A 15,982-nucleotide genomic window follows, 5' to 3' on the forward strand; every position below is an offset into this window, starting at 1 on the left:
GAGGAGAGGAGAGTGGTACAGCAACGGCGGAGCAGAAGATTTATATAGGCGACGTTTCTAGTTTAAATTTAAAGTCAATTATTAAATTTTTTAAAAAACGTTATGATGTGAAATCGAAACTGACCGCTCTGGCACGGGAACCGCAACAGTTGCCCAATTAGAACGGAGTAGAAACTGGCCGTTCGATTTGTATCGCACGGTCCATGGCGAAAGGAGTAGGAGAGGGAACGCCATCACGTGATCTCGACTGTGTAACAGCAGCCTTCGGATCTTTGCATTTGAACGGCACGCGTTGGTGATCACGTAGCTCAGAATAAGCTGAAATGTGTATTCAATAGTTAATACAGAATATAAAACTATCGGGTCCATTTCTTGATCGGGTCGAATGTCAATTGCGGGCGGGTCCATTTTGTTCGCTAGCGAATTAATTAGGACTTCGTTGCATTTCAACCTTAATTCTGTCTTATTTAAGTATTTATACTCCGTAATTGATGGATTGCTCTTTGACACTCGTCTGATGGAGCCCATCAGGCCCACCCGTGAATCGGGTGTCGAATAATTAAACCTCTGAAATAATTTAAAGTTATTTTAATATTTTGACTCGATTTTTCCCAATTTAAAATTTCTTCTGTTTTCTTTTGTGAAATTTTAAATTTGATTAAAAAAAGGATAAATTGGAGAAAAATCCCTAATCATATTTTACATGTAATTCTCATGACTAAAAAACTTTATTTCCACTCTTACGTGTAAAGTTTTATTTATTTCAATTTTCTCATGTAAATATTATTACCTAATTATCTCTCAGATTTTTAGATATAAAAAGTCTAAAAATGAATATAATTTCTCTTAAATTCAACATTTTAAATTAGAATTGAGTATATTTTCTATTAAAATTGCCACTCATATTTTTTTAGATATAAAAAATTTAGAAATAGGTATAATTTCTGTTAAATTCAACACTTTAAATTAGAATCGAGTATATTTTCTATTAAATTGAGCACGACTTTCTAATTGTCTCTCAGATTTTTTTAGGTAAAAAAAAAATCTAAAAATGAGTATAATTACTCTTAAATTAACACTTTAAACTAGAATCGAGTATATTTTCTATTAAAATTACTCTTCATATTTTTTTAAGTACAAAAAGTCTAAAATGGGTATAATTTCTGTTAAATTCAATATTTTAAACTAGAATCGAGTATATTTTCTATAAAATTGAGCATGACTTTTTCCTTACTTAATATAATTCTCCTAAATTCAGCATTATTTAAAGAAAATCTAGTATATTTTCTATCCAATTGAGGTGAAAAAAGAATTTGCTAAATTTGATAGAAAATATATTAAATTTTAATTTAATGTGTTAAATTTAAGAAAAATTATATTTATTTTTAGATTTTTATACCTAAAAATATTAGGAGTAATTAAGTAAATTAATATTTATTATATTTGACTAGTGAAAATAAAATAATTTATTAAACTATATGTAAAATTTTATTTATGATTAGGAAAATAATAAGTTATCCGTCTCAAAGCGGGTCGACCATCTTAGCGCACGTGTAAAGCACGTGTTTTGTTATAGTGGTCAAGGATCAAAGTCGGGCTCGGTCTCTCCCATCGCCGATCTCAATTCCTTCGGTCCCACGAGACGAGCGGCCTGCCGGCAGCTCCCTGATCGTCTACGTCCAACCGTCGCCTGCTCCAGCTACCTTCTCTCTATCCCTAGCCGGATTTTACTAGGTCAGGTCTTTCTTCGCTACTTGCCTAGCTTTCTCGACGCATTCGTCTCTGTAATTTAGGGTTTTCTGTTGCGATTGAGTTACAGAAGTCTTAGATGCAATTTCTGGATCAAAATTTGAGATTTTTTTTAATGAATATGAGTCCATCTTGTAAACCTTATTGTTGCTTAGGTTTCTTCATGATCATTTTTTCCTCAAATAAAAGTTTGGTTTTTTTAACATCCCTGGTCATTGTCATGATTAGATATTTGTTAAAAGTTTGATCTTATAACTCAATCATGCACAATCGGGTGTGGGAGATGGCAAACAAGCAAATTTTGGCAAGAGATTGTTGCATGGTTAGGTGAAGCAGGGAATATGGATTCTCTCAGTAAGTTCCTCCTTACAAGCGGTGTCCATGATTATTTCGATCCCTTTCTGTTTACTAGGCTAGCCAAGCTGGGGTTTGGAAGTCAAGTATGTATCTGTATGCCACAAAAACGAACTTGATGATTTAGGGAATGCTTGAAAGAGGCCTAAATATTCCTTGTAGCTAAATAATTGCTTCATGACTCAAAAACACACCTCAAGCTGAGGAAGAATAATGATTGTGGCTTTATCTAATGTCCAACCTTTGCTTTGACACAACCAAAATATACCGCTGTTTACTGGATTCCATGAGTAACTCTTTGATTTTGAAGATCGGGAAATGAAAACAGGTTTTCTTTGTCCCTCCCCCCTTCCACGTGTTCTATGATTCAACCTTGTTTAGAGAACTTTATTTTCCCATATACTGTCATGCCATGCCCTCAATCGACATTCATCAACTGAACATTTATGCAAAAGCATTTAAGAACTTCTGATGCATGCATGGATGAATTGTAAATGCTAAATTATTGGTCATACATGTGATATTAGATTCTAATATATTGTATAAAGTATGTATGTATCAGTTACTTAGTCAGTGTTTTGAGCACTTATGTTTTGTTTTACCCTAAAGCTTGGATTTAGGAGGGAAAGGAATCACTAGTGGAAAACAATTCTTAGTGGAAAGGAAAGAGAAAGGAAAAATATATATATAAAAATAAGGTCATGCCATCACTCGTGGCGACTTGGCCTGATTTGTAACCATGCCGATCCGTCACTGCAAGTGATTAACGACTTGGCCGTGAGCTTGTGGCCTCCGCTAGCGATTTATAGAAAAATCCATGGCCTGACCATAAGTTCATGAGTTCAAGGCCGTGAGTTTGTGTCCTAGTCGTGAGTTCACAGCGACCGCATTTTGCCAGAGTTTTATCTTTTTAGAGGATAAGGTGTGAATTTTGCTTTTGGAGTAGGCAATCACTGTTGAAGTTTTCAGGAGAAAGGATGGAAACTGTTCCATCCAATTTCAAGCAAACAAAAAAAATACCCTAAAAATGGTCCACAGAAGAATTTAGAGTCTGTTTGCTGATTTTTTTTTACAAGGTAAACAGGGCAACAAAGGGAATCCTTTTCATGGTATAGCTTCAATGCCAAGTTATTATTCATACATGTGGTATTAGATGTATAAAGTAATGTCTTTATCAGTTACCCTTTTTAGTGTTTTAATCTCGATTTGTTGTTAATTTAAATTTGAAGCACTTAATAGGATCCTTTTCTTGATATCATATCACAATAAAATGTGTAGTAATAAGCCTTATATCTAGTGGAAGATAAATTCTGTTTTTAACTTTAATTTTGTACGAATGCTGAGTTTGACATTGAACATTAAACAACGTGTTTTAATATTTTACAAAGTATCTTAATTTATCTCTATTGCTAATCCCAAATAGAATTGGAACTTCTTATTGTTGATTTTTCTCTCAATTGAACTTTTAGTCTCAGGTTTAGGCTAAATGATTGATTTTGTTCATTGAATGGCTACTTCATTCCATTTTCATGTGAAGTTAGTTACTTTTTCTAGCATTTATTCTTTGACCTTTCTAGATTCTGATTTTCCCTTGTCATGTTTAAATTATAAAAATTCAGGTAGAAAGATTGGCCCTTGCAATGTCGGCCTTCAGAGCATTTTTGAATAGCCCCATGGGACCAAAAACAACTCATTTTTGGGGTCCAATTGCTAACTGGGGCTTTGTTATTGCTGTAAGTGTCCTTGATTGCTGTTTAATTTTGTTCTCTCTCATATGGAGTATGATGGACAATAACCCTGCCAACCTGTTGATGAATTTGCAAATTCTGCTCCATGATATTTTCTTGGCCTCAGCTATTCATAAGATTTAATATTTTGCATTTCATATGCTGTAGTATTCTTTGCCATTTTCTTTTCTTTCCCTCCCTTGCATGAATCCAATCATTCCTTTCTCATTTTTCATTCCGCTTATAATCAAAGCATATGAAGTAATTGGTTTATTATTCCTAGATAGGTAATATCGCAAATAGCTAGTGTTTCAAGCATCGACCAAAATATTCAAATACTTTTTTTTATTGTTTATCAATAAAATTGGTCTACTTATGCTAACTGTAGAAAAGTCTATACTAGTTATAGCATCTTAGAGGTCATTATGTGAACGACAAAAGGTTTTTCTTTTCTTGTTAAATAATTTATGGATTAAATCTTCAAGACTTGATTTCATAGTCTGTCTTGTATGGTGGATCTATTTCTAATATGCACTTAAAACTGAATCTTTAGCAGTTGATTTGAACTAGTTTAAAATGTTGAAAAAATTCTTTCTCATTGACAACTTTCCAACATAAAACCTCATTTATTTTCTTTAAGGTTTAAGGTTCCAGGTCTCTTGTAACATACACACTATTATTTCAGGGTTTGGTTGACACTCAGAAGCCGCCTGAGATGATATCTGGGAATATGACTGCAGGTTCGTAGCATATTTACTGTACTAGAAACAATTACATACCTATTTTTCAGTAGCATAGAATGCCCTAAAATAATGAGGAATCTTTTTCTGCAGCTATGTGCGTCTATTCAGGATTGTTCATGAGGTTTGCATGGATGGTACAACCGCGTAACTACTTGCTTCTCGCATGTCATGCTTCAAATGAATCTGTTCAGCTTTATCAGTTATCTCGCTGGGCAGGAGCTCAAGGGTAAGGATACTTTCCTCGCTTTCTATGATTCTCTTTTACACGTTCTAGAATTAAAACAAATCTATTTGATTGGGAAGACGAGGCAAACGACTAATGAGCTAATATGGAGTGGTAATTAAAAAATTGTATCAATTCTGTTTGATGTTTGGTCTGTTGTAGCTGATACTTTTTAGCCCATAAAGAGTCTTGTAGGTCATTACAATCAAACAGAGAGGTTCGACGAAATACTTCCAAAAATACGGTAAGGACTTGTAAACGATGAGTTAAAAACTGTTTTCCCCCTCCTTTGCAGATACCTGGAGAAGAAAGAGCCGGAAGCACAGAAATGAGCAATAGGCTTTTCCATGTGATTCTTTGCAAGTTTTCCCCCCTGATTTATAAGAAAAATAATAGTGTAAGCATGAAAATTGTACTGAATGCTCTGGTGTGATCATTCATTGTCTATGATGAGGGTGAAGATAATCTATTTGGCAATCAAGAGCATTTCCATATTTTCCCTTTATTGCTGCTACTCAAATTGATTGTTCATTGTATTCAGAAGGCCCATGGCATTCCTATCCATTTCAGAAAGTATCTAGTATTTTGCATATTATATTTATATCTTAACTCTCCCATCCTTTCTCTCTATAGTTGTATCTAAAGCCACACGTCCATCACTCTTCTCCCCTCTATCACTCATCTTGTATCAATCTTTTTCCTTGCACACCAAAAGAGCTTGCGCTAAGATCTTCTATCTTGAATGACATTGAAGGATTTTACTGTTTCTTCTAATATATTGCACTGCCTTTTCCATCACCAAGGTTGAAAACCATTGAGCAATCTCCTTTTCGCATTTCCCTCCTTTTCCGATGCTCCATTCCTTCAAATTTAAAGTATAATAAGTTTTAATAATTTATAAAAATTAATTTGTTTATAAATAAACATGTGCGTGGTGCAAACAAAATTAACAAGTTATAGATTAATTAATTGTCTTCATATTATTTTAATAAAAAAATGCGGAATTTTAAATATTTATTTACCTAAAACTACTGTGTTTTTGGCAATCAACAAAACATTAAAACAAGCCCGTCTAGCTCAGTTGGTAGAGCGCAAGGCTCTTAACCTTGTGGTCGTGGGTTCGAGCCCCACGGTGGGCGATTTTATTTTTTAACTCCCAAGATGCAAATGCACAATAAAAAAAAAAACAAATAAAATTAAAAATCAACTCGTTCTTCATGTTTTTCTGCGATCGATCACAGAATACATGGACAGATCGTCGTCAACGTCCTAATAATATTTACATTTACAGCCAAGCAGGGTTCTTTAAGGGAGTTACCACTGCCTTTACCTGCAAGTAGTTCATCAGACTATCGATTCCCCTCTCCCTTCCGTGCCCACTCATTTTGTATCCTCCGAAAGGAATTGCAGCACCGGCAACATCGAAGCAGTTGATCCATACGCTTCCGGCACGCAAAGCACGCATCAAGGTGTTCGCAGTGTCGATATTTTTGGTGACCACTCCAGCAGCTAACCCATATCGACTCGCGTTTGCTCTTCGTATGACCTCATTCAGATCCCTGCCATCACCAAAGGAACTATGGTGATTACTCAGAATAGAGCCGGCACAGAAGATCATATAGTTCGACAGAGTTGCACTTGCCTGAACTTAAGGATCGATTGAACAGGACCGAAGATCTCATCTTGTGCTATTTTCATTTCATCCTATAAATTTCAAATATCACAACTGTCATCACAAATGCAGATTGAGAGTTTACCAAACCTTTATAGATTTAAGGACTAAGCCATACTTGTACATCAGAGAAGATGGTCGGCTGAATGTAATAACCTTTGTTTCCAATTCGATCTCCACCTGTTACTAGCGTAGCACCACTGTCGATTCCCGATTTGATGTATCGCAAGATCTTGCTAAACTGCTCCTCATCAATCTGAGATATTTGTGAAGAACGAAAGTACTCAATATGGACAGGTTTCAGAACTTACTTTGTTAAGAAGCTAGACGACTTTTTCATACATGTTTTATACGAGTTATGCACGATCAAACAGCAATCGAATGAGATGAAAATTAGTATGAGCACATAAATCAAGATGCAAACAAATACGGCAGTTTCTACCTTTCAGAGAGAACAATACAGAAAAAGGAGGATACCTGAGGACCTTGTTCAACACCCTTTTTAAAGGGGTCTCCAACAATGCGTTTTAAGGCACGGGCTTTTGCTTTCTCTACAAACTCATCGTATATACGCTCATGAACGAAAGTGCGAGACCCAGCAGAACAGCACTGCCCCTGTATAAATTGGGTTCTGTAGGTAAATAGGTAGGCAGACATTCTTCCAGTAAGTCGAACGCGTATGACTATGCGAACCTGATTAAAGAATAAAGCAACATGTGCAAGTGCGACAGCCCTATCGATATCAGCATCGTCCATTATGATCATAGGAGATTTTCCTCCAAGCTCTAGTGTCACTGGCTTTAGATTGCTCTTTGCAGACAATTCGAGGACAATCTTTCCGGTATCAGTAGATCCAGTGAAAGCAAGCTGTTCCATTTAGGAAGCTATCAGAAACATAAGATGCAGAATCAGCATACAATAACTGTCGCCATAAGATACAGAATCCATTGGTTCTTAAATCCCACAAATCCAGGAAAAAACAATGAATCTATGTTACCTTATCAACATCCATGTGACTAGCAATGGCTGCCCCAGCAGTTGGGCCAAATCCGGATATCACGTTCAAGACACCAGCAGGGAGACCGGCCTAAACCATTGTACACATAAACCAGTATAACAAGATAAAATAAAGGCGGGCGAAGATCAAGACATCCTTTTTCTTTCAAGTAACAAATGTGGCTCTTCTATAAAACTAGTTTTCACTAGTCCAGCAGCGAGAGATTCAATATACCTGTTTATAAGTTATATATCCTTTTCTTTTCACTTTAATATTTGACCTTTCCTTTTTTTCAAACAAAAGAGAACATACGGTTGTGTCGGAAACTTTGCATCAGATTGATGTACATGGAATTGCCTGTATCACCTGGCCTAAAAAGAGTTTGGAAGAACACAATATTGCAAATACTTGTTATGATGCCTAAACGTTCACATAATGAAACTGCAAGAGTTGGATCGGGATCATGCCAATAGACAGAGACTCGGTGAATGTTACACATAACCATGAAAGTAGGCATCATTTTAGTAAAAAGGCATGATTAGGGCATATAATGCAGAAGTGGGATGATGAAAGTAGAGTAAAAAGGGGGATGTGAGAACCAAATCAAACCTCAAGAAGTAGCTTCGATACATAAAGTGCTGATAGAGGAGTTTGCTCTGCGGTCTTCAACACAATTGTGTTCCCACAAGCTAGTGCAGGTCCTATCTTCCAAGCATACATAAGAAGTGGAAAATTCCATGGGATAATTTGGCCTGCAACACCAATTGGCTCGTGCAAAACCTGCACATGATGTTGACTATCAGCTGGCACTATGAGTCCATGAATCTTGTCTGCCCATCCTGGAAGATTAAGATAACTAGACATCTATCATCGAGAAATAAGAAGTTGGTGAGATCAAATTAGATCACAGATATATGTATAACTGTACCTGCATAGTATCTCATCAACCGTGCCACTGTTGGAATTTCACTCCGATAAGACTGTTGATAAGGTTTCCCACTGTCCCAACTTTCTAGTGCAGCAATCTCATCATTGTGCTTCTCAATAAGATCAGCAAACCGATTAAGAATGCATGACCTTTCCTGTGCCCACAATTTGAGGTGAGTTACAACTTGCCATTTGTTAAAAAGAAGATCCAAACAGAAGAAGGCGTGAAAAGAATAGTTATAAACTTGGAACGAAAAATTTAAAACATTACATAACCAGTCATCTTGGGCCATGGCCCTTCATCAAATGCCTTGCGAGCAGCAATGACAGCTCTGTTGATATCTTCTGCATCTCCTTCAGCAACATGTGCAATCACTTCCCCAGTTCTAGGATCTAAGGTTGGGAAAGTCTTTCCTGGTACCAAATGATTCAAGTAACAATTTTTAAGTAGCACAAAAATTAAGCTGAACATACTGTTCAAAAGTCTATCTATTATAAGTTAAGATTGTGCCTCAAGAAAACCTAAAGAATCACCTGAAGCTGAGTCCACGAAATCTCCATTTATTAAAAGTTGTGTGTAGTTTACTTGAACTGGAGGGTGAATTGGTTCCTCAATCAAAGAAGCAGTGCTAACCCCTCGAAGAACTCTTGATGCTGGACAATTAGATCATCCCAAGTCAGTAATCTTGTATATGGTGAACACAAAAGGATGAAGCTCTGCTTCCAGAAATTGACTCCATTAGTACATGAACTACTCCAATTCCATTGATAAGTTGAAATCATTGCATTTCAAACTTCTATCAGCAACATACGAATCAGAACCAGTTCGAAACAAACAAAAACCCTAAATTTTAATCTGGAAACAACTTCTAGACGAAGTTTTAAGATTTTTAGGAGCAGGAAAATCAAATGAAGAAGATATCTCAAAACTTTCATAGATGAAAGCTCAAATTTTCTTGTTTATTCCACTAAAAATACAATGATTATTCTTTCCTCTTCTAACATGATGTTCCTATTTTACACCTCGAAAAGGAAAATCTAAAAGAAAAATTAAAAGAAAAAAAAAGAAGAGATTTTGACACGGTCGATCACTCTAATCTCCATCGATCACCTTCTGATGATCCAGCACAAATTCAAGCACAAACAAATCCAAACGTCCTTGAGATGGCGCACCTGATCCTTGGCGAAGCAGAGATAAGACGAGGGCCGGTGAAGAGTAAGAAGAAGAGCAGGCGAGGAGAGAGGAGGCGATCCTTCGAGCTGCCGCCATGGCTTCTTCGCCTTAATTGCTGCGATCCTTCGTAGAGAGCACTGAGTGAAAGGATGAGAGTGAGCAGCATCTTCTCATACCGACCGAATCGTGCATGGCACCGAATAAATGCAACCCAGCTTCTTCTCTCCTACGTGGTGGTTGAAGACTAGACATGGCCCCACACGAACCGAATGTGAAGCGTGCATTATGAATGAGTGGGTATGTATTAGGTTCGTTTAACCTTAAATTAACTTGGACTAAAAATAAATATTATGATTTAAGTGTCCTTAATGTAAAATTTAGATGTAAATGAATCGTTGTTGTAAAATTAATCGAATCTCACTATTTAATTTAGTTTATTTTCTCATTTAATTATTTAAGTTTATTTAATTTGAGACTGCCTGCATGCTTGCGGAAAGGGGGTTCAGATCCTCTATTTCAAAATTGTCTATCCTCGTATTTCACTAGTCACTCAGTTCATCATCAACGATCATCGGTCGTTGTTTTAATCAGTACTATAATCTTTCAAGAAGATAAACCTAAGGAGATCATCATGATCGATATCGAAATCCGACTGAATCTAAGCAGGACTATCCAATCAAATTTCGGCATCCATAGTGCTGATGACCCTCTGAGTTTACTTTCCTTATAATGTTGATCGAAATAGCAATCGAAAATTACTGATCATGAACTGGAGGTGATGAATAAGACACGGGACATGTAATTTTGGGGATAGTGGATTTGATTTCGCGGAAAAGGATTGCACGCGGTCAAAGATGGAAACTTTGACTTGATGGGATAGCAATCGAGTTAACAAGGAGCGACTAATTAAACTAATTGTTCCTTTCTTAAAAGACAACGATCGAGAGAGAATATTCCTTGCTTTCTCTCTTAAAGAATTGCTCACGCTTCATAATAGAAAGGATTGCACTCGCTTCCTATGTCATCAGTTCCGATTTCTTATACCTAAACCCAGGTCTCTACTGAAATGGATGTCGTTTCATTTATATTTACCGCCTAAATTCCCATAAAAAAATATCATACTCAATAACAAACCAGTTAAGTTAGATTTTATTATAATTTAATTATTTAATTAAATATGTAAAAAATTTAACTAAGTCGATGAGTCGACCGAATAACTAATATAAAATCTAATAAGATTGATGGACTGATCGGATAGCTAGTACAAAATCTAACTAGATCGACGGGCCGACCAGATAGTTGGTACGAAGTCCAGCTAGGTCGACGGGCTGACCGGATAGTTGGCACAAAGACCAGTTAGGTCAACGGGCCGACCGGATAGCTGGCACGAAGTCCAGATAGGTCGACGGACTTCTAGGCCGACCGGATAGCTGGCACGAAGTCCAGATAGGGACAGTAGGTGCCGGTCTAGTTTATGTACATTTAAGATCCCTAAGCTGAGACCTTGACTAGTTTCTAGTCCTGAGAGGACAGAAACTAATTACTACTCTATATTATTATTAAATTGTCCTAATACTTGTTTTGTAGAGTATTTTTGGACTAACATTATTTTACAGGGAAAATTACAATCAGATGAACAATGTTCGAAGGCGCATTCGAGCAGTGAAGGCACTTTCGTACTGTTCATAGAAAGCACCTTCCATGAGGATGTCTCGAGAAGGCAATGCACAACAACTTTCATACGAGCTACTATGCGTCTGTTTGAGATTCTGACTACTTCGAGCTCCTGCTACGACTCTGCTGCGAAACTACTGCGATTGACTACTGCTCTGAGGAGTTCCGATTTAGGCCAGCAGACCGACATCGACACGAGCGCTCCCACTTCAATTCCAAAAAGTGTCGGTAAAATTTTGATTTGTGTAATTAATTACTGCAAAAGGACAAGTGCAGGGTGTTGTACTTGTTCTAACTTTCCTTTGTATTTCAATTCCTTCTTCTGGAGGTACTGTAAGAGGTTCATAGTGAATTACTCATCGATAGGTCCGCAGGACCTGGGTCTTGGAGTAGGAGTCGCCAAAGGCTCTGAACCAAGTAAACCGCTTGTGTTCTTCTCGTGCTGCTTTTCATATTTTTCTTTTCTGCTGTGTTCGTACTATGTTTCGTTTAAAATCGAAAAGATAAGATTTTGAAAATCACGTGATTCACCCCCCTCTCACGTGTGTCTCGATCCAACAAGTGGTATCAGTGCAGGTTTTGCTCTGAATTGATGCAACACCAATTAAGCCGGGGGAATCGTTTCTTTTTTGTTTTTCGCATTCCATCTGAATTGGTAAAACTTTACTTATTTAGATAATTTTTTTTGTTTTAATTTGAAATTGGTATAACACCTCTCAAATTTTTCTACATTTTTAAATATATCTTAAACACTGCTAAGTGCTAATCCTAAGACCAAGTCTTGGTACCCCGTTTTAGTTTTTCTTCTATAGCTGTCAAATGACACAACTTGAAGGGTAAAACACCTTCCGTCCTCCCCTATTCAACGGTGACGACTTCCCGTATTAGAAGAAGCGGATGGAAGTATATCTGAAAACCGACTTCGACCAGTGGTTTAGCATCACCAGAGGCTACAAAGCTCCAATCGACAACACCGGAATAACAATGTATTGGTGCAGGTTGTACTAACGGTCTAACTCAGATTTTGATGAATGACAAAGTTAAGTTAGATTTATTATGATATAACAATGTAACTAAGTGTGCAGGAGAAGTCCAGATAGGTCGATGAACTGACTGGATATCTGGCAAGAAATCCAACTAGGTTGACGGACTGACCGGATAGCTGGTACGAAGTCTAGATAGGTTAACAGGATGACCGGATATCTGGCACGAAGTCCAGCTAGGTCGACGGACCGACCAGATAGTTGGCACAAAGTCCAACTAGGTCAATAGGCCGACCGGATAGCTGGCACGAAGTCTAGATAGGTCGACGGGCTGACCGGATGTCTGGCAAAACGGTAAGTTAAGGTAAGTTACTGGAGGGGAATGACTTTGGTGAGGACGCATTCCCCATTTGAGGGAACAGTAGGCTTCGATCCAACTTAGATTCATTTTGAAAACTTAAGTTGAGTTCTTGACTAGATTTTAGTCTTGAGGAGATAAAATCTAATTACTATATTTGTTATATTGTGTTAACTTTGTTTTGTAGGATAGTATAATTTTTATTGCCTCGGACTAACCTTTTCTTGCAAGAAAAAGAGTTTCTGGAAAGGGGGGGGGGGGTCCAGGCGCCCAAAACTGGTCTAGGAGCTCGGAATATCAAGGCTTATCTGCTCGCCAACTTAGAGCGCACTAATTGGTTGGCCGACGTCACGGTCCAGGCACCCGGTGTTAGAGTGTATACTAAAAGCCTAGCTTTTGGTATAAACATTTATCTAGAAATAAGAATCACATTGGTCAAATGTTTACATTTGTGATAAATGTAGTTGTTCAATTAATTTATATTGTAGATAACATGGTGTGTGGTGTCACACACAGAGGATCATGTTATCAGTACCTTATAAATTATAAACAGTAGCTCACGACTAAGATGAAAAGGAACAAACCATTGGAAGGTCGTAGTGTAATTAGGTGTTAGTTTATCTTAACTATATAATTACACTAGTACACTTAGAGTGTATTGAGTAGGACCATTTGAGGTCGTTCTTTTTATACTGACTTTATAAAGGAACAAAGACCTCAGTTATTATGGAAGTGTGTGCTCTTAATCCTAATATAATAACAAGCACATATATTTGATATTTATTTCTTTAATTTATCAATGGGTGAGATTTAGTTCGATGAATCAATAAGCCCGATAAGTTGGGAAATGATATCACTTATAGTGTGTGTTGTTGATTATAGAAGGAAACTGTGTCCTAGTGATACTAGGTTGATAATGTCCTCAAGAGGAGCTCATAAGGATTGTCATGTTAAACCCTGCGGTGGACTTAGTACGACATGATAATAAGGTTGAGTGGTACTACTCTTGGACTAAGAAATTAATTAAATGAGTTGTCAGTAACTCACTTAATTAGTGGACATTCGATATCTTAAACACAGGGAGACTAACACACTCATAATAAGAAGGAGCCCAAAAATGTAATTTGGGATTGGTGCGGTAGTTCAATAATAATTCTCTAGTGGAATGAATTATTATTGATAAAATTAAGTTGTGTGTTGGGGCGAACACGGGATGCTTAATTTTATCGGGAGACCAAAACCAATTCCTCCTCTAGGTCCCTATCGTAGCCTCTTATTTATAGAGTTTTATACCCACCTATACCCACCTTCATACCCATGAGAAAGGGGCCGGCCAAGCTAGCTTGTGGAACAAGCTAGGGCCGACCTAGGTATAAAATTGGGTGGCCGGCCCTAGCTTGAACCCAAGCTAGTGGGGGCCGGCCAAATTAAATTTAAAAGGGATTTTAATTTTAGTTTTTATTATGTGGAAGAAATAATTTATTAAAGAGAATTAAAATTAAAATATCTCTCTTGTAAAAGATCTACAAAAGATTAAAGAAAGAGATTAGATCTCTTTCCTTATTTGTAGATTGGAGAGTTATTTTATTTTCTCTTTAAAAATTATCCACATGTTGATAAAATTAAAATTATAAAAATTTCCTTTTATCAACCATGAAGAGATTTTTAAAGAGAAATTTTATTTTTAAAATTTCCGGAAACATATTAGGAAGTTTTAATTGTTGATTAAAACTTGTCCAATTTGCTCTCCAATGATGTGGCCGGCCATTGAAGTTTAATTTGGAAAATTTTGTTGGTGCAACATCCCTCAGGTCAAGGTTGACCTGGGTGACCAAGCTGAGTCTTGGTTTGAGTTTAGATGTTTGACAATAAGAAATTGATTGAAGAAGAGTCAAGTAGGTCAAGGTTGACCGGATACTTGACAGGGAAGTCCTGGTGAGTGAAGCCAGGCAGAAGGAAAACCCTAGTGAGTGAAGCTAGGTGAAAGTCCTAGTGAGTGAAGCTAGGTGAAAGTCCTGGTGAGTGAAACCAGGTGAAAATCCTAGTGAGTGAAGCTAGGTGAAAGTCCTGGTGAGTGAAACCAGGTGAAAACCCTAGTGAGTGAAGCTAGGTGAAAGTCCTGGTGAGTGAAGCCAGGCAGAAGGAAAACCCTAGTGAGTGAAGCTAGGTGAAAGTCCTGGTGAGTAAAGCCAGGTGAAAGCCCTAGTGAGTGAAGCTAGGCAGATGGAAAACCCTAGTGAGTGAAGCTAGGTGAAAGTCCTGGTGAGTGAAGCCAGGCAAGGGAAAATCCAGATGGATCAAGGATGATCGGACATCTGGTGTTGGGAAGTCCAAGTAGGTCAAAGGATTGACTGGATACTTGGCACGAGGAAATCTGATGAAAGTCCAAGTAGGTCAAGGGAGTGACCAGATAGTTGGTCGAGGGTGACCGGATACTTGGCATGAATAGAAAAGTCTAAGTGGGTCAAAGGATTGACCGGACACTTGGGGGGAAGTCCTAGCAGGTCAAAGGAGTGACCAGATGCTAGGCATGATGTACCAACAGGTCAAGGTTGACCGGATGTTGGTTTGAGAGGCTTGGAACTTGGTTTTGGGCAAAAACCAAGTGTTGGATCGATCAGTGGATCGATCCAGGAGCTGGATCGATCAGTGGATCGATCCAGGCTTCTCCTAAGCGAACAGAGAGCCTCTGGATCGATCCGTGGATCGATCCAGATGTTCCAATCGATCAGTGGATCGATTGGGACGCGGCTACTTTGCGTGGATCGATCCAGGCATTTTTCCAGAGCACAGAGGCGCTCTGGATCGATCCGTGGATCGATCCAAAGCCTCCCCGATCGATTGGGAATATTCGAATCGATCGGGATCCGACCGTTGGCGTCGATAAAGGCCGCAGGCGTTCATTTCCTTCGGCATCTCTTCTCCGATTCACTCCAGATTTCTCGCCAGCTCCTCCACAGCACTCACAAAGCTTAGATCGCCAGTTCTTGAAGGATCTTGGAAGGTTTCCAAGTCAAGAGGCGGATCAAAGTCAAAGAAGAGAAGCTAGGGTTAGGGTTTGTACTCATTGTAAGCTTGTAAGCTTGTATTTCTTGTATCCTTTCCCTCTCTTCTTGTACTGAGTCTTGTAGGGCTTCTCCGCCCTTGGTAGTTACCATAAAGGAGAGTTTTATTAGTGGAGGGTGCATGCGTAGGTGTGGATCCTTGGACTAGTCACCTCTTGTGAGGTGGATACCAAGTAAACCAACCTTGTTAGCGTTGTGTGATTTGTTTCTTTGTATTTCCGCTGCACATCTTTGAAGGAACAAGCAACGCCGAGCACCGAGCGAACGCGACGAGCTATTCACCCCCCCTCTAGCTACTTTTGGTCCTAACAAATTTGTTTTATTTTTCTAAATTAA

General features: G+C 38.0%; 2 protein-coding genes and 1 non-coding gene across 3 annotated transcripts; 2 read left to right on the forward strand and 1 right to left on the reverse strand.

Moving 5' to 3' along the window:
- Positions 1 to 1,576: 1,576 nt before the first annotated feature.
- On the forward strand, positions 1,577 to 5,301 carry LOC121982357 (mitochondrial pyruvate carrier 1-like). Its single transcript, XM_042535376.1, has 5 exons — positions 1,577 to 1,734; positions 3,723 to 3,836; positions 4,516 to 4,570; positions 4,664 to 4,799; positions 5,092 to 5,301. Exons 2-5 carry the CDS (start codon positions 3,744 to 3,746, stop codon positions 5,126 to 5,128), a joined length of 321 nt encoding a protein of 106 aa, XP_042391310.1. The 5' UTR covers positions 1,577 to 1,734; positions 3,723 to 3,743; the 3' UTR covers positions 5,129 to 5,301.
- Positions 5,266 to 9,733, reverse strand: LOC121982356 (benzaldehyde dehydrogenase, mitochondrial-like). Its single transcript, XM_042535375.1, has 12 exons — positions 9,566 to 9,733; positions 8,927 to 9,046; positions 8,664 to 8,806; positions 8,394 to 8,547; positions 8,075 to 8,304; positions 7,466 to 7,555; positions 7,162 to 7,335; positions 6,946 to 7,083; positions 6,587 to 6,724; positions 6,439 to 6,500; positions 6,127 to 6,355; positions 5,266 to 5,658 (listed from the first exon to the last, which is right to left on the reverse strand). The coding sequence occupies exons 1-12, from the start codon at positions 9,660 to 9,662 to the stop codon at positions 5,530 to 5,532; spliced, it is 1,704 nt and encodes a 567-aa protein (XP_042391309.1). The 5' UTR covers positions 9,663 to 9,733; the 3' UTR covers positions 5,266 to 5,529.
- Positions 5,863 to 5,935, forward strand: TRNAK-CUU. The gene has a single exon. It is a non-coding gene; the product is annotated as a tRNA-Lys (tRNA).
- Positions 9,734 to 15,982: the final 6,249 nt, after the last annotated feature.

This window comes from Zingiber officinale, chromosome 5A (assembly GCF_018446385.1).
Source record: "Zingiber officinale cultivar Zhangliang chromosome 5A, Zo_v1.1, whole genome shotgun sequence".
Classification (NCBI taxonomy): domain Eukaryota; kingdom Viridiplantae; phylum Streptophyta; class Magnoliopsida; order Zingiberales; family Zingiberaceae; genus Zingiber; species Zingiber officinale.